Source organism: Anabrus simplex, chromosome 7 (assembly GCF_040414725.1).
Source record: "Anabrus simplex isolate iqAnaSimp1 chromosome 7, ASM4041472v1, whole genome shotgun sequence".
Taxonomy (NCBI): domain Eukaryota; kingdom Metazoa; phylum Arthropoda; class Insecta; order Orthoptera; family Tettigoniidae; genus Anabrus; species Anabrus simplex.
Genome location: NC_090271.1, coordinates 69,864,584 through 69,891,220, shown reverse-complemented (window position 1 = coordinate 69,891,220; position 26,637 = coordinate 69,864,584). Strand labels below are relative to the sequence as shown.

Sequence of the window (26,637 nt, the reverse complement as noted above, 5' to 3'; positions counted from 1 at the left end):
ATAGTATCGCACTGGCAACTTCTTCACGTTCTTAAAGCATCTCGGTTTCGCTGCTTTGCCTATAACAATAGGGATACGTTTGTCTGACCCGTCACTGTTACAGCACAACAAAACAGTTATGCGGTCCTTCGCATTTTTGCTTCCATGACAAGATTCTCCTTTAAGAGCCAGCGTGCGATCCGGTAAACAGTTGAAAAATAGGCCTGTTTCATCTGCATTATAGATGTTCTTCGGTTCGTATCCTTCAAGCAGCTCAGGGAGGTTTTTCCCCCAATCTTCCACAGCCGAACCGTCAACTGCAGCACTCTCGCCGGCGAGCTTTTTATACACCAGCCCGGGACGCTCCTTAAACCGGGAAATCCATCCATTCGAATCGGAAATATTTTTGACACCGATTCTTGCAGCGATGCTTCGAGCTTTTAGACGCAAAATGTTACCATCCACAGGAATTCTTGACGCCTGAGCTTGCTGATACCAAGAAAAGAGAACTGCTTCCATTTTGGAATATCTCGATTCCTTCCCCGTTTTTCTATTCTTTGCGGAGGATCCACATTTTTTTTATTTGTTCACATATCTCTTGTTTTTTCCCTATTATTGTATTGTGTCGAACCAGGTAAGCCTAAACTTTTCGCGATGTCAACTTTTTTTTCTGTTGGATTTCTTTCAACTTCCTCTTTAATCTGAAGTTTTTCTGGCAGGGTTTTCACATGCTTTACAGGTTGTGCCATTTCTATACCGTACTGTGTAAGCAAACCGAAACTCTACTGCGTAAATTGTTGGTTTTCACCAGCTAGTAACACAGCCAACTGAACGAAACATTCAACAGAAAGCTCTTAACAAAGCGCAAGTTGGTGGAAGCCATCATTGTTAGCCTGGTACAGAATGTTCCTTAAGTATGATCGCGCAAGATATCCGACGAAATTAAAATACACTAGACTCGCAAATTCAATTCCTGCTGTCCATTCTCGAAATCTTGAAAAATGCTTGATCAAGGATTTAGCGTTGTTGGGACTGAAATTTCTGGGCGGTTGATGCGGGAAATCGTTTCTTCGAGGAACAGATAACGCGGGATTTTTAATACAGGTTTTAAGTGGGATACTTGCGGGATCACGTAATTTGAACGGATATTACGGGGAAACGTAGTTTCAGGGAACGGATAATCGAGGTTTCACTGTATTTAGCCTAAGGGTACAAGCATTGTATGATATTACAAATTACATGTTACATTGCATAAATATTTGTATTGGTACATAAGATAATAAATAAAAGGTACGAAAATCATAAAGCCCAATTCTATGGAGAGAAAATTAGGTCGGAAGAGAAACCGTCTTGTAGACTGTCCTCATAATATACTGTCTTCTAAATTAGAAAATATCTGGGCCGTCAATCAAGTTCTTACGTGTATCGTCCATGTCAACTGATATCCATCTATTTATCATTGAAAAGGGAAATAGTCGTTCCCCTCCCTGCTGGTATAAATTTCCCCGTTCATTGTTATTGTGCTTTTATCTCTTCCAAAGCGTTCCTGAAGTAAACAGGATTGTAATTACAATACGCGCGGCTGAGTAATGTTTTCCTGTATGATCTTGGGATGGCCGAAGTTGCCCCGGAAGAGGACAACTTTTATCACAAAACATCCCCGAAAAACCTATTTGAATAAAATGCATCAAATTGTGTTGATCATTTACCAGACGTACTTACATTTTGACCCCATAAACCACTGGAATGGAGAATCGAATTCTGGGGCAGGAGGCAGGTATAGGACGCAGGAGAAATTAAGTGTTGCTATTCATCAGTGGCCGAAGTTACCGCACTTTACAGTATATAAATTTATTAGGCCTACTGTACTTACACATAGTACGCATAGTGGTTTGCAGGACATTAAGTTATGGAGAAGAAGAAAGCTAGACAGTTTACAGATGATGAAAAATTTAAAAGTTTATTGTGAAAGTGGATGCTAAACCACACTTGAAACGTGTGAAAATCACCCAGATATTGGACTTTCCAGTGACAACTTTAAACATAATTTTAAGCGACGTGTATAGTTCGCGTTTCTAAGAACTTTTTCCTTGAAGTTTTACTATGTTGGTGTTCTTAAAATGTATTATTCTTTATTTATTTCATTAATTATAATTGTAAGCACTTGGTTCTTTGTTTTTATCGTAATTATTTTTATGTTCAGATCTAACGTTAAATTCAACTGCAAAATTGCTTTTCATTTTTTTTTTTAGCACGTTCCCTCTTTATGACCAGTTTTGGCTGTATTTAATATTTCCTTTCTTATGTACAGGAAGGATTAAAGCTATCTTCCAGTCTTCTGGTAGTTGTTCTTTCTCCCATATGTCAGTGATGGTCTTACGCAAGACATCATTATTATGCATCTTGTTAGTTTGTTACTTATTAATATGTCAGCTGTGCAACCATTTAAAGAGCTTCTTACTCTGCGGCCGGAGGAGATTTCAACTACACGCAAATGTAAGACATTGATTCATTTAAAATGCTTTTACAAGTAAATGAGTAGCCCGATATTCATGAAATTTGGTATTTCTCATGATAAAACTATGTACATGTTTCACATTATCAGAGTAGTTTGGTGTGATCGAGTTCGAAGCACTCCTCGTGACAGAGACCCATGTCACATTCCTAGCAGCAGTATTCTGATGTGTTCTTTTTGCTGTGCTTCGAACACATGATACAACATCTTTGAGGTTTAGTTTTCCTAACACACACAAAAGAGCAACCTATTATAGCATGATATATAGAGCTTTTAATATCCCAATGACAATAGAAGATCAAAATAATGAATTAAAATTAATCCACGATATAGCCAAACAAAATGGATACAGCAAAGAAATGGTCAACAAAATCATTCACAAAATAAAATCCCAACCTAAAACTAAATTAATTAAAACAGCCAAACCCAAAAAAGATTATGTCCTATTTACCTTCAACAACACCAATATATATACTATAACTAATATTTTTAAGAAGCACAACCTGAAAATAGCATTCAAAACCACACACAACAGCACCAACACTATACACAACACCAAAACAGTCAATAATAATAATAATAATAATAATAATAATAATAATAATAATAATAAATACAACCAATCAGGTGTCTACTGTATCAAATGTAACAACTGTGACACAAGTTATATTGGACGTACAGGCAGAAACTTCACCATCCGCTACAATGAACACATAAATGCAGTAAAACACAACCATTTTTCATCAATAGGTCAACATGTAGAAGAATCTAAGCATAGTTTCACAGACATCAATAATGACATGACGATATTAAACATAAACTCTAAGGGCCCCCTGCTCAACATAACCAAAGATTTCTATATTTCTCTGGACCAATACGCTAACCCCAATCATAACATTAACGACATTACAGAGAAAACCAGCATCATTTTTGATAAAGCCATTCCTGCAATAAAGAATGACTATCTCAAAATAGTAAACACACGTCCTAACAAACCGACGAATCACAAGCCTAACCCCGCCCCTACCTTCACAATAGTCACTCCTCCTTCCCCTCCACTTACATCCCTCCCCACAGCTAACATGAGCCCCAGATGTACTCGTAGCAGAACACAGCAAGTCTCCAAACATATCGGTACAAAACCTCCACAACAACAATAATAACAACCACATACCGTGCATAGACAAGAGAGGTGTCGCCACCAACTGCTCCAAAACCAAACCCTGCCTCGCAGTATATATAAAACATACTGGAGTACATCAATAGTTGAATTGCACAGTACTCAATTTTCAAAAAATTTTAATGACAAGAGTTCTTACAACACATCAATATAAAGTATATCAGCCATAGAACATTCTCGATGATCACCTAATACAACTAAATTAGCACAAGAACCACAAGAAGATTGAAGAATGAATGCTACACAACATGAACTCAAATTTTAATATACGTTTTTAAAATATATACTATGTTTTAACGTGTTATATTTTTCAAGTGTTTTATACTGTGGCCTATATGTTTTAATGTGTTTAATGTACTCATATCCATGTACACTCAATAGATTTTAGCTTATTGTAACCATCACCACCACCTTTAATCACAAATATTTTAACATAAGAATACTGCAATATATTTTACTTCCATTCTTCATTAGACATCCGGATGGTTTAACGTAACATCTTTGTAATTTTGTCTAATGACTATAAATGTTATGTACTAGCTGATGATGGCCATGAAAGGCCAAAACCGGTACTAGTGTAATAATTCATTCACAATAAATAAGTATTGATCGGTGGAACACTTTTCTTGTCTATACATACCATAGTACTGCTCGTTAAAAGTGAGGAAATGTGTGGTTTTTCATTTGATCGAGTGTTTTATATGATAACATTGCTTTTAATTGCTACAGTCCTTCTGACGTTTTTGTAATGACCTATGTTGACTTCAGTTAGGAAAACCACAAAGTCAGTCTTTCTGAGAATCCCGTAGCAAAGCATGGGTACATCAGCTAGTAATAAATAAGTAAAGAATAGTCTCAGGTGCAACATTTATGTTAGAACATATATTTTAAAATTTGAAGAAACGACATTATGCAAAAGAAGGGGGAGGGCATGAATTAACAACCGAGAAAAGTTTAACAGTAAGTAAACAAAGATCACCGACTTTATCAAATGAAGTAACAACAACAAGTGTTTTCAATGAGGATTTCAAGACACATTTACAATATTGAAAAAAAAAAAAAAACGTGATATAACCCAGAAACACAGCATTTGAAGTTTAAATTACAAGATCGCCTTACAAAGAAGACAAATGCAATGACACACAGATCTGAAATAATCTAACAAGACACAGAACGCTAACTGAAGGAGGGAAGCAAGACCAGGTGCATGACAGGAGGAATTGTCCAGCGCAACACTTTATGAAAATGTTTGTAGAAAACATGAAGACTAATTCAAAGATGTTAAAGTTAATAGCCGTAGATAAATGACCTTAAAGTTTGTTACATACTGGTACTGGCGAAGTTCAGATATTATTTAAAAAATTTAGAAATTGAACACTGCGCACTCGCAAACAGTTCATGGCCGGAGAGATTGATAAACATGGCCAAAGTAATGCTCCAAAATATAGCCTGAAGGGCTGTGGGAACTAATTCCCAAAATAAACAACTTAAAATGCCACTTTGCTCACCCAAGATCTCGTTGGTTAAGTCCAGGTGGTCTGGAGTTAAACAAGAGCGTGTAAAACATGCGACGAGCATAGGTTCCTCCACCACACCGATGTCGATAGCAGACTGAATTCCAGGTGGAGTGGTTGGGTGAGAAAGGACAAGAACATATCGAGAATACAGTTTGTTCGAGAAGGTTACGTCAAAATTACGTCAGAATCACCTAACAAACAGCTGAGATGAAGAGCTGTGTTCAGATGTGTAAAGGCGGCAGGCGATGGTGTGTGGAAACAGCGATCCGGAGTGTAGAAATCGAGGCAAGGTAGCGTTTTCTTGAATTTTCTTGTAAATTAGTGTAAGAATATTACATTGCCGTGCAAAAAATATGTTTAAAAAAAGTGTTCTTGCTTTAACAGAGCTCATTGTTCTGCTTTTAAAAGTTGTTTCCTGTTTCAGGTGATTGGATGGCTTCAGATGTGGCGGACATCAGAGATCTTGATGAACTAGAGGTTTATGGGAGTGAGACTCAAACTTCTGTGCAGATTGCTTCATATGTGTTTGAGGTCTGGAAAGTTTATTCCTTAAATATTTAAATAATATGTTATCTTGTATTAGTATAATGTTCTCTATGTAATGTTGGCTACCCTTTGGTCCAGGGTATCACGGGTTCGATTTCCGGCCGGGTTGGGGATTTTAACTTCCATTAGTTCATTCCAATGGCTCGAGGGCTGGGTATGTGTGTCATCTTCACCATGGATGCGCAGGTCGTCTATACGGCGTCAACTCAAAAGACCTGCACCAGGACTCTTCGGAGGCCACACACCAGTAGTTTATCTATCTAATTAAGGGCATTTATCTTATTCTTCTCATTGCCTTCTCGGAGAAGGTTGGCAATCATCATGGAATAAGTTTTCCTACTTTTAATTTTCTGTGTCAGAATTTGCTGTATCGTCGATGTCGATGTATTTTTGGAGGTTCCACATCCAGGATAATCTTCTCGAACAATGTTCATGTGTCTCATCTGTCCTGCCTTCTGCGAACAGTTGTATGATGATCTTTTTTGTCATTTTGGAAGATGCGACTGAAATAGGCTCCTTTCTTTTGCTTTGCGAAAGTTAAAACATCACATGATTTACTCATTGGTAATGTGGCCTACCCATTGGATCTTCAGCGTTGTGGGGTACATCCGCATTTCAAAGATGTGCAGTGGGTTCACATTGACAAAGTCTTTAGTACCCATCCCTCAACACTATAAAGCAGCTCTGGTAACTCGTAACACTTCACGGCACACCAACAAGTTTCGAATCAGTGGTCTGAATTTTGCAAAAGATGTTTTCATTTCAGAAATGCAATTGTTGCAGTTGCAATGCTGGTTTTTATTTCTAAATCCAGAACACATTCTTGTGATATCCAGCATCCCGGGTATTTGAAATCGGACACCATTTCAGTGGCGATTCCATCCAGGGTGATAAGTGTCAGTGATTTCCTGATTGCCATAAATTTGTTTGCCTGAATGTTTATATTTTAAAATTGAACTCCTTGTTTAACAATAATCATCATCATTTCACAGTTCCAGTTTCCTGGGTGCTATTGGCTAGTATTTTCCATTCTCTCGTATTGAGATAGGTTATGTTATTAATGAAGTTCTCTAGTGTCCTTTCCTTATCTGCAGAGTCCATCTTTACTCTGTACATCCAATAGGTTCTTGGTCTTCCCACCATCCGTTTTCCTGCCATATGCCTCTCCAAGTTAATGCTTCACCTACTCTAATTCTCTTGAGTTTTATTTTCTAGAAATTTAGCCACTCTTTTGTGTAGTCCAATAGCTCTTATTTTCATTTGCAGTCTGCCATGATCTGCCTCACCAAATGCCTTGGATAGTCAATTTGACCTGAATCAAAAATACTGTATCTGCTGTTCTTGCTAGAATCCTACAAGTTAAGTCTCAGTGTGGGAAAACCTTTCTGAAACCCGAACTGCTTTCTATCAAACCAGTTAGTAATTTTGCAGACGTGTCTAATAAAATCAGAAAGAATGCTATCCCAGAGCTTACATGGAACATATATCATGATGTCTTTCCTGTAATTATCTGCTTTATATAGTAATGAAATATTTCAGATATGGCACTATATTTCTACTCACTCATTGCCTTTGGTATGTCCCCAAAAAATCTTATCAATCTCAGTTGCTTTTCTAAATTTCAATTGTAGTATCTTTTTATAAATAAGTTTATTATCATAGGTAAATTTTAATATTTTGCCAGTATTTATAAATTCCTCTGCCAGGATATTTTCCTTATATCCAATTATCTGTACATAATGCTGACTAAATACTTCTGCCTTATACTTACACTCCGTTCCTACCTGGAACCTGTTCTGCACAGACACTTTCATTTATCCCTAAAGTTCATATGACTGCCAAGTATGTTGGCCATCACCCATCATGTTATTGTTAATTGACTTTTTTGCTAAATTAAATTTCCTAGGAAGTTCCTTCAGTCACTCCTTACTTCCACAAACATTCCTAACGCTATTTCTTTCTAACATGCACCTTAATCTCTCTATTTCTTCGTTCCCATTCTTTACCACTTTTATAGGTCCGTATCTATTTTCACACTACTCAACAGTTGGGTCAAACCAATCCCATTGGCTTCTTACATTTTTAATGACCATTTTCCACCAATCATAAATACAGTAGAAGTCTGTTATAACGAGGTACTCGCTATAGCGGATTGTCATTATATCCGATTTTTCGTAAAACCCCATACACATCAAAATCAGTATGAAACAGCAATCACTTCATTCAAAACATGGGTTTTTGCAGTTGATATCTACACTATGGGTTACTCGTTTGTTATTTTTGGAAATCCGATACTAGGTAAAATTGGATGTTTAATTTCACAACACTAGTTGCAAATAGAGGATTGTGGCGACGTTTAGTAAATTCACAGCGGCTTGCAGACTGAACGCTGAAAGGCATAAAAGTCTATAATGATAATGTATGTATGTATTAACTTATTCTGTTATTAATTTCAGGGTTGATTTCATTATCTCCATTAATAATGCTACCCAGATTGGTAAACTGTTCTACATTCTCTAACCGTTCTCCGTCTACGTTCACTTCGCTTCTCTTTTTCTCTTTTCCACAGTGCATGACTACAGTTTTCTTTCTACTAATTATCATTCCAAACTCCTTGAGATTTTCATTCCAAATGTCCAGTCTGCTTTGTACTTCTATTTCTCCCTTTCCCCAAATCACCACATCATCTGCAAATACCAAAGCATTCACTTCATCACTACTGATATTCTGTTTTCCATGTTTTATGATTTCATCCAACAATGTAATAAACAATAATGGCGACTGTTCACTTCGTTACTTGAGACTTTCTTTTTGTATAAAATGTTTCAGAGTCATTACTCCCCACTTGTTCACTGCTTTTACCCTCATGATACAATATTTTTATCTTGTTAATGAATTATTTTAGTACATTCCTTGTCCGTAGGCATTCCCATACGTGTTTTCTCATAACTGTATCTGTATGATAACCCCTCACTACAAATTTACATGGGAACAGCCTTTCCAAAATTTAACTGATGTGAGAAAATATAAACTATCCTCTGAAGTCAGTGATGTACTCTGCCATATCTGAGGTGTACAGTAAAACCTCGTTAATTCGAAGTCATTGGGACTCAAAAATCGGACTTCGAATTACGTGATTTCGAATTAACCGGCAATTCGCAATTCAGAAGTACCAACCATCGCCGCGTTACAAAATATTCTAAGGCCCGTTACTGCATGCAGTTAACCTTAATTCACAGTTTATACCTTTCAAATGGCATTAAAAAAAGAACTATTTCCAAAATGTATCCAAGAAGGTGCATTTACACTATTCAAATAATGCACTCGGATATCTCACTGGTAAACATAACCTCACGCAACGAAAGAAAGAAAAAATACGATTCAAAGGCGAGGAGAAATAATGTATGCTGGTTCCCATGTGCAAGTGCTTTATTAATTGGATTACTATACTGTATGCATTTTAGATGCCTTGTATTTACACAGAAAGTACCCGATGCCCTTAAAATCGAACTTTCTTATGACTCTATCCTTGTACGATTTCCCGTCATGGCACTTCTCTCGTACTTCAGAAATGTGAACACTTGCCGCGTCACAAAATATTCTAAGACCCATTAATATATGCAATCGCCTCGATTCACAGTTTAAACCTTTCAGATGCCATGGAGAAAACTATTTCCGAAATGTATCCAACAAGGTGCATTTACAATGTTCAAATAATGCACTTCGATAAATCAATGACAAACATAACCTCACGCAATGAAAGAAAAAAATAGCACAATTCAAAGACGAGGATAAATGATGCCGGTTCCCCTGTGCAAATGCATTATTTTTTGGATTTCTGTACTGTTTGCATTTTCAGATGCTGTGTACTGGTACGGAAAGTGCCCTATGCCCTTAAAACATTGTGCTTATCGAACTTTCCTATGACGAGGGGATAAAGTATCTCGCTTCCATGTGCATTGCAACACGCTACTATGACCCCCATCCTTCACCATTGTACGATTTCCCGGCTGGCAATTTCTCCTTTAAAACCATAAGACCGTTTGGGCTTGCATTAAAATAAAGCAATGCAGTTTCACCGGTAATGACAATATTGATCGGTGCCTACGAATCTATTATATAAGCCACGCTTTTTTTTTTCAACTGTGGGCATCGCCAGTGTTCGCGGATTCTGTTTTTCCGCGTGATATTACGGTGTTCCTTAAAAGGTTGAATACAAAAGAATTCTGATTTCATTCAGCTTAGCAATCATGAAGCGCACTGTAGACCCACCAAAGTGAGTGTAAGTGTGGAAAGCTACCCCTCCAAGTTCCGGAACGCGCATTCTATTATGACGCGGAGCGGATAAATTTCGAGTTGAAATTACTCTGTAATATATTATTGTTTTAAAATGTAAAGGCAGTTTCGAATTAAAAGTCTGAATTTCGGTAATGGGTAATTGTACTTCGAATTACGAATTATCTGTATTTTGAACTAAACAATTGAAATAACATGCAAAACCATATCTCATGTTTCCGGGAACGAGAGCTTCTTCGAATTAGGCGGGATTTTGAATTAACCGATCTACAACATCTTTCTAATGTGCACTGGACTTATTATGAATCTCTTTCATAACATAGTGCTGCACAATATCTCACATGGTATGTACTTTTACGAGACCTTACGTGTCTTTACATTGTTTAATTTCTTTGGTATTTGAGTTTAATTTTGCTTTAGGCTGACGATGACCTAGTACTAGGTCGAAACTAGTCCCTAATCATTTATGTAATTTAAACTCTTTACATTTTGTATTGAAAAGGTGGACCCAAATAATACATTAATTTACTCTATTGTTAACACCTGCTGTCGGCCATGTCATTTATGCATTTATTATGAAAACGTGTTATCCTCTTTCATTTTGAATTTTCTTTTAGAGAACAGCAGTTGACGGGTATTACTAATCGATTCCGATATTGCCTTTGAATGTCGACAAGAGAGCTTGCAAGTGCACATAGCGAGAAAATGATGCTGTGCCGAAGATGATCGATTACATTTTGTAGCAAATGTTTCAGATTTCTTATTCAGGCAGCATCAACTCACCTAATTTAACCGGACTGTATGTATCATGAAAAAATATTTCAAGCACCAGTAGAGAAATAATAAATTTACATGATAATAGCCTTTCCCAAGAAAACATAAACTAACCTCTAAAATAAATGATGCACTCTGCCATATCGTGAGGTGTATCCCATTCTTACTTAATTGCAGTATTTAGCATAAAATTAAGTGATTGTTTACTTCAGCCTTTATTTTTAACGGGTTAACAACTGCTATTGGACAAGTTATTTAGGCCTACGCATTTATTACAAAAACATGTTCTCCTCTTTCATTTCCATTTTTCTTCATGGAACAGCAGTCGACTCTGACATCGCCTTCGAATGTCTACGAGAGAGTTCGCTAACAGACGTAGTGAGGAAACAATACTGAAGATGTATGTCATAGAAAGAAAGAGATCCACCTTATCAATACAAAATTTAATATTGTTATTTAAAACAGGACCGGTTTCGACTTATTACAAGTCATCTTCAGCTGTCATTTACATTCACATTAGAATACATGTTCAAACAGGTGTATCTTACAAATAAACATGTCGTGTTTGATAGACATTAGATAGTATGTCTAGAAGTGAAATTCTGCTTCTTATATCTAAGTTTAAAGGATCAAAAATATTAAAAAGATATCTATCTTTAACACATTAAAAAATTACAACACATGATAAAATTTGTTGTTTACACCTGACCTTGAATATAGCATTACCGTTCAAGTTTAACTAATAATAGTTCTTAAAAGGACTTTTATATTGCATTGTTTTTAGTCGACTAAATATGCTTAAATGTAGCCGCATGTGCTTATACAGATACTTCTTATTAGGCTTAGACTTCGTCAAAATGAGTAATGTGAATTCAAAGCTGAAATTACAATAACAAAGTGAAGTGCGTTTGAATTAATATTGAATGACCTCTTCAAATATATACTGGGTAAAATACATTAAAATCAACATAAAACAATGGTACATTTCAATATAAGTTAAAAAGTAAGAGGCAGTCCTGCAAATTTGTAAAACTTCATATGAAGTACTGTTCTTCATGTGTACATGCCAAGTTCAAATGGGGCACTATTGGCCACTATTTGCTTAAAGTCCAATCACTATAAATTTATATTGTCTGGTTGAATATACAGATTGAAGATGAATGTGCTGCTGGGGTTATGAAAGCTGTTGTTGTAGGTGGTTCTTTTTCGGTCTATGATACTTGCTAACTATCTGTAAAAAGTAAATGAAATCAGTTAGAAGCGCATTAGAATGTTAAAGTGTTAAACTTGTGTGTGTCTGTGTGTGTATTGTAGAGATTACTTACTGTCGTGAGATGATTGGGAAGTGTATCGCTTGGCAGCTTGGCGTGTACTATATCGTGAACTTGTGGTATTGGTATCTGTTCGCGTGAGGGGAATGGAGGGGTGGGGAAGGGGAGTTGCTAATTGTGTAGAGGTGGAGTTAGTTGTGTCTTTCTCCTGCGCTGTGGATTGCGCGTGGTGTTTATTGACTGTTCTCAAATAATAGTTTTTTATAAAAGGGATAATTTTATTAAATAAAATATTGGTTTTTTCTGTGATTTCATTAATATTATAATTAGGGTTGGCATATTGGTCTATTGTTATATATAGTTCTTCAGTAATATTGAGTAAGGGTCCTTTGGGGTTTGTGCTTAATATTATCATATCATTATCTATATTAGTAAAGTTATGTTTGTAGTCAACCATGTGTTGTCCTATTGCCGAAAAATGGTTGTGTTTTATGGCTTTGACATGTTCGTTGTATCTGATAGTAAAGTTTCTGCCTGTACGTCCTATGTAGCTTGTTAGGCAGTTATTGCAGCGGATACGGTAAACTCCAGAACGAAGGTATTTGTTGTTATTGTTGATAGTTTTTGTGTTATGTATGATGATGTTGCTGTTATGTGTAGTCCTGTAGGCTATTTCAAGGTTATATTTTTTGAAAATGTTGGTTAACGAATATATGTGCGTGTTATTAAATGTAAAGGTTGCGTAGTTTTTCTTAGGTTTGTCTATTTTTGATAATTTAGTTTTGGGTTTTGATTTGAATTTATGAATGATTGAATTGACTGTATCTTTCTTGTATCCATTTTTTCTTGCTATTTCTTGGATTAAATGTATCTCTTCATTAAAATCTGTTTTTGAAAGCGGTATGTTAAAGGCTCTATACACCATACTGTAATATGCTGCTTTTTTATGGGAGCTAGGATGAATGGAATCTGTTGCTATTGTGTTTATTGTATGGGTAGGCTTGCGATAAATTTTGAAGGATAAATGATTGTCTTGTCTAGTAATGGTCAAATCGAGATAGTTCAGTTTGCAGTTGTTTTCTGATTCTTTTGTAAACTGTATATGTGGGTCTATGGTGTTTAATGTGTCTAACAAAGTGTTGTCATTGGTTAGTCTATTATCGATGATAGCAAATACGTCATCAACAAAACGGCACCAAAAGAATATTCCGTTTATTGTACTGATTGAGTTGTATTCGAGGTGGTCTAAATATATTTCAGCAATTACACCGGAGGCGGGAGAACCCATTGGTAAGCCTAGTTGTTGATAAATTGTGTCATGGAACTTAAAAAAGTTGTTATTGACGGCAAATTCTAAAATTATTATGAATTCCTCGATTTCTAAATTACTTAGTTTACTGTAAGTTTTCAGGTTGGATGAAATTATATCTATAGTTTTTTTAGTGGCGATATTGGGGTACATATTGGTAATGTCATAAGACGCTAAGGAATGGTATCGTTCTAGTTGTAGCTCTTTAGTTTTGTTGCAGAAGTCTACTGAATTGTGTATAGTTTTATTGGCTTGAAATGAATAATGTTTTTTGAGGAATTTTTGGATGAATTGCGATAATTTATATGTAGGACTTGCTCTGTAATTTACTATGGGTCTCATTGGTATGTTGTCCTTATGTATTTTTGGAAGAGCTCTTGCATTCGGTAGTTGGGGGTTCATAACTATGAGATTTTGTGCTTCAGTTTCGGTAAGTAGTAGGTGCGTGTTTTTAAGTAGAGTCTTGAGATTTCTTTGTATTATATTTGTAGGGTCCTTGCGTATGATCCGAAATGTGTCGTTATTGAAAACTTCTTTTGTTTTTTGAATGTATACATTTTTGTCAATGACTACTGTGGTATTGCCTTTGTCTGCTTTAGTTACGACCAGATTGTTTTGTTTTATCTTGTTGTTTAGTCTATTTATCTGTGTTATATTAATTTTTTTATTGTGTGAACTATTTTCTTGTAATTTCTTAATATACTGTGGTAGTCTTTTTGCGATGTCGTGTTTTACTTCATCTCGTAGGTCATATGGAATTTTCTGTAATGCAAGTTCAGTTTCCGCGGTGGTAGTTGTGATATTTTGTAAAACTGAGGTATTGCCCCAATTATGTTTCGGACCTTTACTCAAAATTTCAGTTTCTGTTTCATCGAATACTGTATTCGTGAGATTTTTGATCGAAGGATGGAAATTATGTTCAATGTCAGAATTAGGTTGGGATGAGGTAATCTTATTTATATTAGGAATCATGGGTTCCGTTCTTCGTGTCTGTTTTAAAGACTCTAATTTTTTATTAAGGTTGTTTTGTTTTTTTATGGCTAAGTTCTCTATTTTGTCGTTAGTGATACGTTGAAAGTGATCCCAATAACTATATGGCAGCTCTTGGGATACTCTCAAATGTAGTGGATACAATTCATTGTTCAAATATTGTTTTTTACGGTAAAAAAACTTGATTTCCGTTTTCAGCCAGATTTTGTTAGTTTTATTTAATGTGTTACGTGTCTGATTGGTAACTCTGTGTTTATTGTTATACTTCTTAAGAAATTTAGGAGTTAGGTTATTGGCAAGGCATTCTTTCAGAAAGGCGATATTCTTGGTGGTATTCATTAATTTGATTCTAATGCTTCTGTATTTATACGCATTACGTCTTGCCTGGTTGGCATTAATATCTTGATTAATAAATTTCATGATGTTCCGTATTGATATCTATAGTATGTCATAGAAAGAAAGAGATCCACCTTATCAATACAAAATTTAATATTGTTATTTAAAACAGGACCGGTTTCGACTTATTACAAGTCATCTTCAGCTGTCATTTACATTCACATTAGAATACATGTTCAAACAGGTGTATCTTACAAATAAACATGTCGTGTTTGATAGACATTAGATAGTATGTCTAGAAGTGAAATTCTGCTTCTTATATCTAAGTTTAAAGGATCAAAAATATTAAAAAGATATCTATCTTTAACACATTAAAAAATTACAACACATGATAACATTTGTTGTTTACACCTGACCTTGAATATAGCATTACCGTTCAAGTTTAACTAATAATAGTTCTTAAAAGGACTTTTATATTGCATTGTTTTTAGTCGACTAAATATGCTTAAATGTAGCCGCATGTGCTTATACAGATACTTCTTATTAGGCTTAGACTTCGTCAAAATGAGTAATGTGAATTCAAAGCTGAAATTACAATAACAAAGTGAAGTGCGTTTGAATTAATATTGAATGACCTCTTCAAATATATACTGGGTAAAATACATTAAAATCAACATAAAACAATGGTACATTTCAATATAAGTTAAAAAGTAAGAGGCAGTCCTGCAAATTTGTAAAACTTCATATGAAGTACTGTTCTTCATGTGTACATGCCAAGTTCAAATGGGGCACTATTGGCCACTATTTGCTTAAAGTCCAATCACTATAAATTTATATTGTCTGGTTGAATATACAGATTGAAGATGAATGTGCTGCTGGGGTTATGAAAGCTGTTGTTGTAGGTGGTTCTTTTTCGGTCTATGATACTTGCTAACTATCTGTAAAAAGTAAATGAAATCAGTTAGAAGCGCATTAGAATGTTAAAGTGTTAAACTTGTGTGTGTCTGTGTGTGTATTGTAGAGATTACTTACTGTCGTGAGATGATTGGGAAGTGTATCGCTTGGCAGCTTGGCGTGTACTATATCGTGAACTTGTGGTATTGGTATCTGTTCGCGTGAGGGGAATGGAGGGGTGGGGAAGGGGAGTTGCTAATTGTGTAGAGGTGGAGTTAGTTGTGTCTTTCTCCTGCGCTGTGGATTGCGCGTGGTGTTTATTGACTGTTCTCAAATAATAGTTTTTTATAAAAGGGATAATTTTATTAAATAAAATATTGGTTTTTTCTGTGATTTCATTAATATTATAATTAGGGTTGGCATATTGGTCTATTGTTATATATAGTTCTTCAGTAATATTGAGTAAGGGTCCTTTGGGGTTTGTGCTTAATATTATCATATCATTATCTATATTAGTAAAGTTATGTTTGTAATCAACCATGTGTTGTCCTATTGCCGAAAAATGGTTGTGTTTTATGGCTTTGACATGTTCGTTGTATCTGATAGTAAAGTTTCTGCCTGTACGTCCTATGTAGCTTGTTAGGCAGTTATTGCAGCGGATACGGTAAACTCCAGAACGAAGGTATTTGTTGTTATTGTTGATAGTTTTTGTGTTATGTATGATGATGTTGCTGTTATGTGTAGTCCTGTAGGCTATTTCAAGGTTATGTTTTTTGAAAATGTTGGTTAACGAATATATGTGCGTGTTATTAAATGTAAAGGTTGCGTAGTTTTTCTTAGGTTTGTCTATTTTTGATAATTTAGTTTTGGGTTTTGATTTGAATTTATGAATGATTGAATTGACTGTATCTTTCTTGTATCCATTTTTTCTTGCTATTTCTTGGATTAAATGTATCTCTTCATTAAAATCTGTTTTTGAAAGTGGTATGTTAAAGGCTCTATACACCATACTGTAATATGCTGCTTTTTTATGGGAGCTAGGATGAATGGAATCTGTTGCTATTGTGTTTATTGTATGGGTAGGCTTGCGATAAATTTTGAAGGATAAATGATTGTCTTGTCTAGTAATGGTCAAATCGAGATAGTTCAGTTTGCAGTTGTTTTCTGATTCTTTTGTAAACTGTATATGTGGGTCTATGGTGTTTAATGTGTCTAACAAAGTGTTGTCATTGGTTAGTCTATTATCGATGATAGCAAATACGTCATCAACAAAACGGCACCAAAAGAATATTCCGTTTATTGTACTGATTGAGTTGTATTCGAGGTGGTCTAAATATATTTCAGCAATTACACCGGAGGCGGGAGAACCCATTGGTAAGCCTAGTTGTTGATAAATTGTGTCATGGAACTTAAAAAAGTTGTTATTGACGGCAAATTCTAAAATTATTATGAATTCCTCGATTTCTAAATTACTTAGTTTACTGTAAGTTTTCAGGTTGGATGAAATTATATCTATAGTTTTTTTAGTGGGGATATTGGGGTACATATTGGTAATGTCATAAGACGCTAAGGAATGGTATCGTTCTAGTTGTAGCTCTTTAGTTTTGTTGCAGAAGTCTACTGAATTGTGTATAGTTTTATTGGCTTGAAATGAATAATGTTTTTTGAGGAATTTTTGGATGAATTGCGATAATTTATATGTAGGACTTGCTCTGTAATTTACTATGGGTCTCATTGGTATGTTGTCCTTATGTATTTTTGGAAGAGCTCTTGCATTCGGTAGTTGGGGGTTCATAACTATGAGATTTTGTGCTTCAGTTTCGGTAAGTAGTAGGTGCGTGTTTTTAAGTAGAGTCTTGAGATTTCTTTGTATTATATTTGTAGGGTCCTTGCGTATGATCCGAAATGTGTCGTTATTGAAAACTTCTTTTGTTTTTTGAATGTATACATTTTTGTCAATGACTACTGTGGTATTGCCTTTGTCTGCTTTAGTTACGACCAGATTGTTTTGTTTTATCTTGTTGTTTAGTCTATTTATCTGTGTTATATTAATTTTTTTATTGTGTGAACTATTTTCTTGTAATTTCTTAATATACTGTGGTAGTCTTTTTGCGATGTCGTGTTTTACTTCATCTCGTAGGTCATATGGAATTTTCTGTAATGCAAGTTCAGTTTCCGCGGTGGTAGTTGTGATATTTTGTAAAACTGAGGTATTGCCCCAATTATGTTTCGGAGCTTTACTCAAAATTTCAGTTTCTGTTTCATCGTATACTATCTAATGTCTATCAAACACGACATGTTTATTTGTAAGATACACCTGTTTGAACATGTATTCTAATGTGAATGTAAATGACAGCTGAAGATGACTTGTAATAAGTCGAAACCGGTCCTGTTTTAAATAACAATATTAAATTTTGTATTGATAAGGTGGATCTCTTTCTTTCTATGACATACTATAGATATCAATACGGAACATCATGAAATTTATTAATCAAGATATTAATGCCAACCAGGCAAGACGTAATGCGTATAAATACAGAAGCATTAGAATCAAATTAATGAATACCACCAAGAATATCGCCTTTCTGAAAGAATGCCTTGCCAATAACCTAACTCCTAAATTTCTTAAGAAGTATAACAATAAACACAGAGTTACCAATCAGACACGTAACACATTAAATAAAACTAACAAAATCTGGCTGAAAACGGAAATCAAGTTTTTTTACCGTAAAAACCAATATTTGAACAATGAATTGTATCCACTACATTTGAGAGTATCCCAAGAGCTGCCATATAGTTATTGGGATCACTTTCAACGTATCACTAACGACAAAATAGAGAACTTAGCCATAAAAAAACAAAACAACCTTAATAAAAAATTAGAGTCTTTAAAACAGACACGAAGAACGGAACCCATGATTCCTAATATAAATAAGATTACCTCATCCCAACCTAATTCTGACATTGAACATAATTTCCATCCTTCGATCAAAAATCTCACGAATACAGTATTCGATGAAACAGAAACTGAAATTTTGAGTAAAGGTCCGAAACATAATTGGGGCAATACCTCAGTTTTACAAAATATCACAACTACCACCGCGGAAACTGAACTTGCATTACAGAAAATTCCATATGACCTACGAGATGAAGTAAAACACGACATCGCAAAAAGACTACCACAGTATATCAAGAAATTACAAGAAAATAGTTCACACAATAAAAAAAATTAATATAACACAGATAAATAGACTAAACAACAAGATAAAACAAAACAATCTGGTCGTAACTAAAGCAGACAAAGGCAATACCACAGTAGTCATTGACAAAAATGTATACATTCAAAAAACAAAAGAAGTTTTCAATAACGACACATTTCGGATCATACGCAAGGACCCTACAAATATAATACAAAGAAATCTCAAGACTCTACTTAAAAACACGCACCTACTACTTACCGAAACTGAAGCACAAAATCTCATAGTTATGAACCCCCAACTACCGAATGCAAGAGCTCTTCCAAAAATACATAAGGACAACATACCAATGAGACCCATAGTAAATTACAGAGCAAGTCCTACATATAAATTATCGCAATTCATCCAAAAATTCCTCAAAAAACATTATTCATTTCAAGCCAATAAAACTATACACAATTCAGTAGACTTCTGCAACAAAACTAAAGAGCTACAACTAGAACGATACCATTCCTTAGCGTCTTATGACATTACCAATATGTACCCCAATATCCCCACTAAAAAAACTATAGATATAATTTCATCCAACCTGAAAACTTACAGTAAACTAAGTAATTTAGAAATCGAGGAATTCATAATAATTTTAGAATTTGCCGTCAATAACAACTTTTTTAAGTTCCATGACACAATTTATCAACAACTAGGCTTACCAATGGGTTCTCCCGCCTCCGGTGTAATTGCTGAAATATATTTAGACCACCTCGAATACAACTCAATCAGTACAATAAACGGAATATTCTTTTGGTGCCGTTTTGTTGATGACGTATTTGCTATCATCGATAATAGACTAACCAATGACAACACTTTGTTAGACACATTAAACACCATAGACCCACATATACAGTTTACAAAAGAATCAGAAAACAACTGCAAACTGAACTATCTCGATTTGACCATTACTAGACAAGACAATCATTTATCCTTCAAAATTTATCGCAAGCCTACCCATACAATAAACACAATAGCAACAGATTCCATTCATCCTAGCTTCCATAAAAAAAGCAGCATATTACAGTATGGTGTATAGAGCCTTTAACATACCGCTTTCAAAAACAGATTTTAATGAAGAGATACATTTAATCCAAGAAATAGCAAGAAAAAATGGATACAAGAAAGATACAGTCAATTCAATCATTCATAAATTCAAATCAAAACCCAAAACTAAATTATCAAAAATAGACAAACCTAAGAAAAACTACGCAACCTTTACATTTAATAACACGCACATATATTCGTTAACCAACATTTTCAAAAAACATAACCTTGAAATAGCCTACAGGACTACACATAACAGCAACATCATCATACATAACACAAAAACTATCAACAATAACAACAAATACCTTCGTTCTGGAGTTTACCGTATCCGCTGCAATAACTGCCTAACAAGCTACATAGGACGTACAGGCAGAAACTTTACTATCAGATACAACGAACATGTCAAAGCCATAAAACACAACCATTTTTCGGCAATAGGACAACACATGGTTGATTACAAACATAACTTTACTAATATAGATAATGATATGATAATATTAAGCACAAACCCCAAAGGACCCTTACTCAATATTACTGAAGAACTATATATAACAATAGACCAATATGCCAACCCTAATTATAATATTAATGAAATCACAGAAAAAACCAATATTTTATTTAATAAAATTATCCCTTTTATAAAAAACTATTATTTGAGAACAGTCAATAAACACCACGCGCAATCCACAGCGCAGGAGAAAGACACAACTAACTCCACCTCTACACAATTAGCAACTCCCCTTCCCCACCCCTCCATTCCCCTCACGCGAACAGATACCAATACCACAAGTTCACGATATAGTACACGCCAAGCTGCCAAGCGATACACTTCCCAATCATCTCACGACAGTAAGTAATCTCTACAATACACACACAGACACACACAAGTTTAACACTTTAACATTCTAATGCGCTTCTAACTGATTTCATTTACTTTTTACAGATAGTTAGCAAGTATCATAGACCGAAAAAGAACCACCTACAACAACAGCTTTCATAACCCCAGCAGCACATTCATCTTCAATCTGTATATTCAACCAGACAATATAAATTTATAGTGATTGGACTTTAAGCAAATAGTGGCCAATAGTGCCCCATTTGAACTTGGCATGTACACATGAAGAACAGTACTTCATATGAAGTTTTACAAATTTGCAGGACTGCCTCTTACTTTTTAACTTATATTGAAATGTACCATTGTTTTATGTTGATTTTAATGTATTTTACCCAGTATATATTTGAAGAGGTCATTCAATATTAATTCAAACGCACTTCACTTTGTTATTGTAATTTCAGCTTTGAATTCACATTACTCATTTTGACGAAGTCTAAGCCTAATAAGAAGTATCTGTATAAGCACATGCGGCTACATTTAAGCATATTTAGTCGACTAAAAACAATGCAATATAAAAGTCCTTTTAAGAACTATTATTAGTTAAACTTGAACGGTAATGCTATATTCAAGGTCAGGTGTAAACAACAAATGTTATCATGTGTTGTAATTTTTTAATGTGTTAAAGATAGATATCTTTTTAATATTTTTGATCCTTTAAACTTAGATATAAGAAGCAGAATTTCACTTCTAGACATACTATCTAATGTCTATCAAACACGACATGTTTATTTGTAAGATACACCTGTTTGAACATGTATTCTAATGTGAATGTAAATGACAGCTGAAGATGACTTGTAATAAGTCGAAACCGGTCCTGTTTTAAATAACAATATTAAATTTTGTATTGATAAGGTGGATCTCTTTCTTTCTATGACATACTATAGATATCAATACGGAACATCATGAAATTTATTAATCAAGATATTAATGCCAACCAGGCAAGACGTAATGCGTATAAATACAGAAGCATTAGAATCAAATTAATGAATACCACCAAGAATATCGCCTTTCTGAAAGAATGCCTTGCCAATAACCTAACTCCTAAATTTCTTAAGAAGTATAACAATAAACACAGAGTTACCAATCAGACACGTAACACATTAAATAAAACTAACAAAATCTGGCTGAAAACGGAAATCAAGTTTTTTTACCGTAAAAAACAATATTTGAACAATGAATTGTATCCACTACATTTGAGAGTATCCCAAGAGCTGCCATATAGTTATTGGGATCACTTTCAACGTATCACTAACGACAAAATAGAGAACTTAGCCATAAAAAAACAAAACAACCTTAATAAAAAATTAGAGTCTTTAAAACAGACACGAAGAACGGAACCCATGATTCCTAATATAAATAAGATTACCTCATCCCAACCTAATTCTGACATTGAACATAATTTCCATCCTTCGATCAAAAATCTCACGAATACAGTATTCGATGAAACAGAAACTGAAATTTTGAGTAAAGGTCCGAAACATAATTGGGGCAATACCTCAGTTTTACAAAATATCACAACTACCACCGCGGAAACTGAACTTGCATTACAGAAAATTCCATATGACCTACGAGATGAAGTAAAACACGACATCGCAAAAAGACTACCACAGTATATTAAGAAATTACAAGAAAATAGTTCACATAATAAAAAAATTAATATAACACAGATAAATAGACTAAACAACAAGATAAAACAAAACAATCTGGTCGTAACTAAAGCAGACAAAGGCAATACCACAGTAGTCATTGACAAAAATGTATACATTCAAAAAACAAAAGAAGTTTTCAATAACGACACATTTCGGATCATACGCAAGGACCCTACAAATATAATACAAAGAAATCTCAAGACTCTACTTAAAAACACGCACCTACTACTTACCGAAACTGAAGCACAAAATCTCATAGTTATGAACCCCCAACTACCGAATGCAAGAGCTCTTCCAAAAATACATAAGGACAACATACCAATGAGACCCATAGTAAATTACAGAGCAAGTCCTACATATAAATTATCGCAATTCATCCAAAAATTCCTCAAAAAACATTATTCATTTCAAGCCAATAAAACTATACACAATTCAGTAGACTTCTGCAACAAAACTAAAGAGCTACAACTAGAACGATACCATTCCTTAGCGTCTTATGACAATACCAATATGTACCCCAATATCCCCACTAAAAAAACTATAGATATAATTTCATCCAACCTGAAAACTTACAGTAAACTAAGTAATTTAGAAATCGAGGAATTCATAATAATTTTAGAATTTGCCGTCAATAACAACTTTTTTAAGTTCCATGACACAATTTATCAACAACTAGGCTTACCAATGGGTTCTCCCGCCTCCGGTGTAATTGCTGAAATATATTTAGACCACCTCGAATACAACTCAATCAGTACAATAAACGGAATATTCTTTTGGTGCCGTTTTGTTGATGACGTATTTGCTATCATCGATAATAGACTAACCAATGACAACACTTTGTTAGACACATTAAACACCATAGACCCACATATACAGTTTACAAAAGAATCAGAAAACAACTGCAAACTGAACTATCTCGATTTGACCATTACTAGACAAGACAATCATTTATCCTTCAAAATTTATCGCAAGCCTACCCATACAATAAACACAATAGCAACAGATTCCATTCATCCTAGCTTCCATAAAAAAGCAGCATATTACAGTATGGTGTATAGAGCCTTTAACATACCGCTTTCAAAAACAGATTTTAATGAAGAGATACATTTAATCCAAGAAATAGCAAGAAAAAATGGATACAAGAAAGATACAGTCAATTCAATCATTCATAAATTCAAATCAAAACCCAAAACTAAATTATCAAAAATAGACAAACCTAAGAAAAACTACGCAACCTTTACATTTAATAACACGCACATATATTCGTTAACCAACATTTTCAAAAAACATAACCTTGAAATAGCCTACAGGACTACACATAACAGCAACATCATCATACATAACACAAAAACTATCAACAATAACAACAAATACCTTCGTTCTGGAGTTTACCGTATCCGCTGCAATAACTGCCTAACAAGCTACATAGGACGTACAGGCAGAAACTTTACTATCAGATACAACGAACATGTCAAAGCCATAAAACACAACCATTTTTCGGCAATAGGACAACACATGGTTGATTACAAACATAACTTTACTAATATAGATAATGATATGATAATATTAAGCACAAACCCCAAAGGACCCTTACTCAATATTACTGAAGAACTATATATAACAATAGACCAATATGCCAACCCTAATTATAATATTAATGAAATCACAGAAAAAACCAATATTTTATTTAATAAAATTATCCCTTTTATAAAAAACTATTATTTGAGAACAGTCAATAAACACCACGCGCAATCCACAGCGCAGGAGAAAGACACAACTAACTCCACCTCTACACAATTAGCAACTCCCCTTCCCCACCCCTCCATTCCCCTCACGCGAACAGATACCAATACCACAAGTTCACGATATAGTACACGCCAAGCTGCCAAGCGATACACTTCCCAATCATCTCACGACAGTAAGTAATCTCTACAATACACACACAGACACACACAAGTTTAACACTTTAACATTCTAATGCGCTTCTAACTGATTTCATTTACTTTTTACAGATAGTTAGCAAGTATCATAGACCGAAAAAGAACCACCTACAACAACAGCTTTCATAACCCCAGCAGCACATTCATCTTCAATCTGTATATTCAACCAGACAATATAAATTTATAGTGATTGGACTTTAAGCAAATAGTGGCCAATAGTGCCCCATTTGAACTTGGCATGTACACATGAAGAACAGTACTTCATATGAAGTTTTACAAATTTGCAGGACTGCCTCTTACTTTTTAACTTATATTGAAATGTACCATTGTTTTATGTTGATTTTAATGTATTTTACCCAGTATATATTTGAAGAGGTCATTCAATATTAATTCAAACGCACTTCACTTTGTTATTGTAATTTCAGCTTTGAATTCACATTACTCATTTTGACGAAGTCTAAGCCTAATAAGAAGTATCTGTATAAGCACATGCGGCTACATTTAAGCATATTTAGTCGACTAAAAACAATGCAATATAAAAGTCCTTTTAAGAACTATTATTAGTTAAACTTGAACGGTAATGCTATATTCAAGGTCAGGTGTAAACAACAAATGTTATCATGTGTTGTAATTTTTTAATGTGTTAAAGATAGATATCTTTTTAATATTTTTGATCCTTTAAACTTAGATATAAGAAGCAGAATTTCACTTCTAGACATACTATCTAATGTCTATCAAACACGACATGTTTATTTGTAAGATACACCTGTTTGAACATGTATTCTAATGTGAATGTAAATGACAGCTGAAGATGACTTGTAATAAGTCGAAACCGGTCCTGTTTTAAATAACAATATTAAATTTTGTATTGATAAGGTGGATCTCTTTCTTTCTATGACATACTATAGATATCAATACGGAACATCATGAAATTTATTAATCAAGATATTAATGCCAACCAGGCAAGACGTAATGCGTATAAATACAGAAGCATTAGAATCAAATTAATGAATACCACCAAGAATATCGCCTTTCTGAAAGAATGCCTTGCCAATAACCTAACTCCTAAATTTCTTAAGAAGTATAACAATAAACACAGAGTTACCAATCAGACACGTAACACATTAAATAAAACTAACAAAATCTGGCTGAAAACGGAAATCAAGTTTTTTTACCGTAAAAAACAATATTTGAACAATGAATTGTATCCACTACATTTGAGAGTATCCCAAGAGCTGCCATATAGTTATTGGGATCACTTTCAACGTATCACTAACGACAAAATAGAGAACTTAGCCATAAAAAAACAAAACAACCTTAATAAAAAATTAGAGTCTTTAAAACAGACACGAAGAACGGAACCCATGATTCCTAATATAAATAAGATTACCTCATCCCAACCTAATTCTGACATTGAACATAATTTCCATCCTTCGATCAAAAATCTCACGAATACAGTATTCGATGAAACAGAAACTGAAATTTTGAGTAAAGGTCCGAAACATAATTGGGGCAATACCTCAGTTTTACAAAATATCACAACTACCACCGCGGAAACTGAACTTGTATTACAGAAAATTCCATATGACCTACGAGATGAAGTAAAACACGACATCGCAAAAAGACTACCACAGTATATTAAGAAATTACAAGAAAATAGTTCACACAATAAAAAAATTAATATAACACAGATAAATAGACTAAACAACAAGATAAAACAAAACAATCTGGTCGTAACTAAAGCAGACAAAGGCAATACCACAGTAGTCATTGACAAAAATGTATACATTCAAAAAACAAAAGAAGTTTTCAATAACGACACATTTCGGATCATACGCAAGGACCCTACAAATATAATACAAAGAAATCTCAAGACTCTACTTAAAAACACGCACCCACTACTTACCGAAACTGAAGCACAAAATCTCATAGTTATGAACCCCCAACTACCGAATGCTAGAGCTCTTCGAAAAATACATAAGGACAACATACCAATGAGACCCATAGTAAATTACAGAGCAAGTCCTACATATAAATTATCGCAATTCATCCAAAAATTCCTCAAAAAACATTATTCATTTCAAGCCAATAAAACTATACACAATTCAGTAGACTTCTGCAACAAAACTAAAGAGCTACAACTAGAACGATACCATTCCTTAGCGTCTTATGACATTATCAATATGTACCCCAATATCCCCACTAAAAAAACTATAGATATAATTTCATCCAACCTGAAAACTTACAGTAA

The 26,637-nt window shown here is 34.4% G+C and overlaps 2 protein-coding genes across 4 annotated transcripts in view; one reads left to right on the top strand and one right to left on the bottom strand.

The window, feature by feature from the left end:
- Positions 1–26,637, top strand: part of Cpsf160 (cleavage and polyadenylation specificity factor subunit 1) — a 277,975-nt gene that overhangs the window by 39,537 nt on the left and 211,801 nt on the right. For both annotated transcript variants that reach the window (XM_067151119.2, XM_067151118.2), the window contains exon 7: positions 5,616–5,722. In XM_067151119.2, the coding sequence (XP_067007220.1) occupies positions 5,616–5,722 (107 nt within the window). The remainder of the gene's footprint in view (positions 1–5,615; positions 5,723–26,637) is intronic.
- LOC136877253 (uncharacterized) overlaps positions 1–26,637 on the bottom strand; it is a 285,454-nt gene that overhangs the window by 136,758 nt on the left and 122,059 nt on the right. The gene's annotated exons all lie outside the window — the stretch shown is intronic.